General features: G+C 39.0%; 1 protein-coding gene across 1 annotated transcript in view; it reads right to left on the reverse strand.

The window, feature by feature from the left end:
- Positions 1–699: 699 nt before the first annotated feature.
- LOC101861445 (serine-rich adhesin for platelets) overlaps positions 700–3724 on the reverse strand; it is a gene marked incomplete in the record, with an annotated part of 34393 nt that continues 31368 nt past the window's right edge. The window contains 1 exon segment of the mRNA XM_005100917.3: positions 700–1221. Within this exon segment, the coding sequence (XP_005100974.2) occupies positions 1030–1221 (192 nt within the window).

Below are 3724 nucleotides of genomic sequence, written 5' to 3' on the forward strand. Positions count from 1 at the left end.
GTTCAACATCAGAATGGGAAAAGACTTCCCGGAAGAAGCTGTATAGGGGAGAGAATACAAGAAAATGAAACCAGCCGTCTCGAACCAAATACAGTGGTCTCCCTTAGTTGAGGTACGCCGATCTTCGGCTGCCACCTATGAAGTACTCATTGCGATGATGGACTATCTGGTTTGAACAAGGATTTTGTGACACCCTTGAAAAGTACTAAGTACTAAGAAAGTGCAAATTACAAAAGTTTTTATCTCGGAAGGACAACAGTACTTTCAAGGGAAGAAAACTAATCAGTTTGCTGGGAAAAGGACAAGGATCAGGATTCATAGAACGTCTCAGAGATCAATAAGCGTAACAAAAGAAATGAAGACACATAGCATAATTCTGGTACAAGTAAAAGTAAAACATCTATCATTTCTCAAATTTCACACTCACAACATGAAATGGCAAGTAAATATTAACTAAAACAATCGTTTTAATTGCACTCCAAGAAATAATACAGACTGGAAGGAAGTAGATAAAAGACAGCGACAGACGCTGTTTACGTAGAGCATTGTCTTTGCTACTCTCCATTTTACAGTTATTGAGATAATCTCTCAAAACTGAGTATATATGTTGTGTCGCCTGATGTGGTTCAATAGTCTGTAGGCTTGACCAACAAACAGTAGTTCCAGGTTCAGATCTGTTTTGGATAATATTTTATCTGCTTTTTCCTTTCATATCCATCTTGGTCCTGTGGTTGCGTTGAGTAACCAAACTCACATCCTTTGTTTATTTGTATTAGAGGACCTTTGAATTCAACAACGACAAACCAATTCCCAACTCTAAAAAACAACAACCTAAGGCGCCGATTGGACAATAGGACTGGAAATGCTAATGCTAAAATGATACTACTTGGATTGTATACTCCTTACTTTATATTTTCATAACACGAGTTTCTATTTTAATCAAAATTCAAAGGTTAATTTTTCAAGTCTTTTTCTTTTATAAATGGATTATTTCTATTTTGCATGGTGCCATCGCAATAAAATAATTTGTTAGTGCATGTGTGGAGCAAAGGCATGTAACTGTGAGATGAAATCTCTGGCCACTGTTAAGGACATCGACGGGTCAAGGTAGACGTCCAAGAACATCCGAGTCTGCCAGGGAGGCATGGACACACCCAAACGCATCACTCTTGAGGCAATGGACCTCGTCATTGGAGGGGTAGACACCCACTTTGGCCTCATCTGATAAAAAAGACAACAAAAGACGGCTATTTATTCAGCTTTTTTAGCGATCTTGTTATAACAAGAAAAAAAAAGAAGATAAAATCAACCAAAACGAAAACTAACCAGCTTAATACAATCAAATACAGCAAATGACTTTCTGGTGTACATGCAATAAATAGCTGACGACAGATGCATTGCTTGTAACACACCTGACCAAGTGCTGAAGTGTATGGTATCATGTATCTGAGGAGAGATGCCACTCCCCATTTGAAGTCTCTACAATCAGGTCTTGATAAAATGCTACCTTGATTTCTTTACTTTCCCAAACTCCTCTCTGTTTAAAACCTTCAGCTCTCTCCCCCCCCCAGTTTTCCATTCAAAATTGTTGGCTCTTTAGATTAAAGGCTGTACAATCTGTAGTCGTGGTAAAACAAAAGGAAATAAACATTTACTTCTAGGAATAACGGTGCTGAAAACATAAATGATACAATGATACCCATTATCTCATAAGCCAATGTTTTGCAACAATTATTATAGTTTAAGATTGGAACGCATAAAAATTAAACAAATGAATATTATGTGAATCAATTTAAATACATAGATATAGATAAACAGAGAAGGAGAGAGAGAAAGAGAGAGAGAGAGAGAGAGAGAGAGAGAGAGAGAGAGAGAGAGAGAGAGATTCTGGTGAGTAACGGGTGGAATCTGGGAATGGAGATAGTGCGGTGGGAGAGTGGGAGAATGGTGATTAATGAAAGAAGACTGTAAGAACTCGTTGACACAACTTTGTCCATTTCTTATGAGTCTTGGTGGATAGATGGATAGGTAAATTTATTTATTTGCTATTTGTTTTATTCACTTAATGAAAGTGGAGACCCCCACCCACCCCCACCACGCCATACGCATAAACAAACAATTATCCCCCTCCCCTACACACACATTCAATCACATTATAAAGAAAGAGAGAAAAAGAGAGAGGGGAGAGACAGACAGAGAGAGAGAGAGAGAGAGAGAGAGAGAGAGAGAGAGAGCAATGCCAGCAAAATTATGCCAACATACATAGGCCTACCAAAAAAAAAAACAACAAAAAAAAGATCGCAAAGCCAAACTTAGGACCAAAACCAACATCGACCTAGCCTATTTGGCCTAACAATATTTTCCACGAACACGACATAATTGAACAAAGCCGAGAGTATGATGAAGATCAGTTTGCTTCAATTAGAAAGATCTATTTACAACTCATTTGCTAGCTCGAATCTCATAATATATGTATTTTAACAAAGATGGACGTTATAGTTTCCGCACAAACAGACACTTTAACGCTTAGCATACGGAGCACCAGTTCAGTTAGCTCATGGCATCGCTCAGTTGTTCACAGTCACAGCAACAATCTACCTCATCCGTACCGATCCAGATATCTCAAACAGTATGTTTTGTTGCTTGGATCATTCAATTCTTCTCTAGATCTACTCAGTTTGGTGTTTATTTTGTGTAAACTGGTTAAACAAAAGTGGAGTAATCTAATAATAGGGATGTTTTAGTGCAGAAAAATTTGTTGAGTACTAAGGAGGGAAAGCCTTCTGTATACTACAAGTTGAGACATGTGTGGAAGCTTAATACATCCAGCATGTGACCTATTCCCTCTTCATATACATGACATATACAAACTCACACATACACACTCTCACATATACACATACACACATACAAACTCTCACACATACACATACACAAAGAACAGAGCAAGAGGACACACTTCGCCTTGCACAGATACTCCAAAAATAAACAACCCGCATCTGGGAATCATTGCATCAAAGAATATGACCTATTTTATGAAACAGAGGGAGAACACGGGAATGGAGACAGAAACCACCATAACAGTGGAAGAAGAAGAAGAAGAAGAGGAGGAGGAGGAGGAGGAGGAGGAGGAGGAGGAGGAGATGAGGAGGAGAGAAAGAAGAAGAAGAAGAAGAAGAAGAAGAAGAAGAAGAAGAAGAAGGAAGAAGAAGAAGAAGTTCAAAAGCCCAACGTCCAGACTAACAAAACAAACGTAGACGAAAAGCCATACAGAAAATACCACGACTGGAATGCAAGACATGGCTGGTGGGCCAAAAGATATTCACAGAGACCAGGCAAAGGACAGACGGTACCAAGCAACAAACATGTACTTAGTTGGGTTTTATAAATAATCAGTAAAGAGTATCACGGCACTTGCAACACAAAGTCGTCATATAAATGCCGAAGATTAGAAGTGTAACAAGAGAGTGACAAACACAAGAAAGGAGGAAAGATCAGGAAGATGGATGAGGTAAGAAGGAACGCACCACACCAGAGCACCCGCCAGCTTCCCGCCAAACATGTACGTCCCTTAAAGTGACTAATCGAAAGTACCTTTTCACTACAAAAGAATACAATGAGATATCATAGAAATACTTCTTTTCCAGATCCCAAAGAGATAGTGAGAAAGAGAGAGAGAGAGAGAGAGAGAGAGAGAGAGAGAGAGAGAGAGAGAGAGAGACCA

Source organism: Aplysia californica, unplaced genomic scaffold, assembly GCF_000002075.1.
Source record: "Aplysia californica isolate F4 #8 unplaced genomic scaffold, AplCal3.0 scaffold00264, whole genome shotgun sequence".
Classification (NCBI taxonomy): Eukaryota; Metazoa; Mollusca; class Gastropoda; order Aplysiida; family Aplysiidae; genus Aplysia; species Aplysia californica.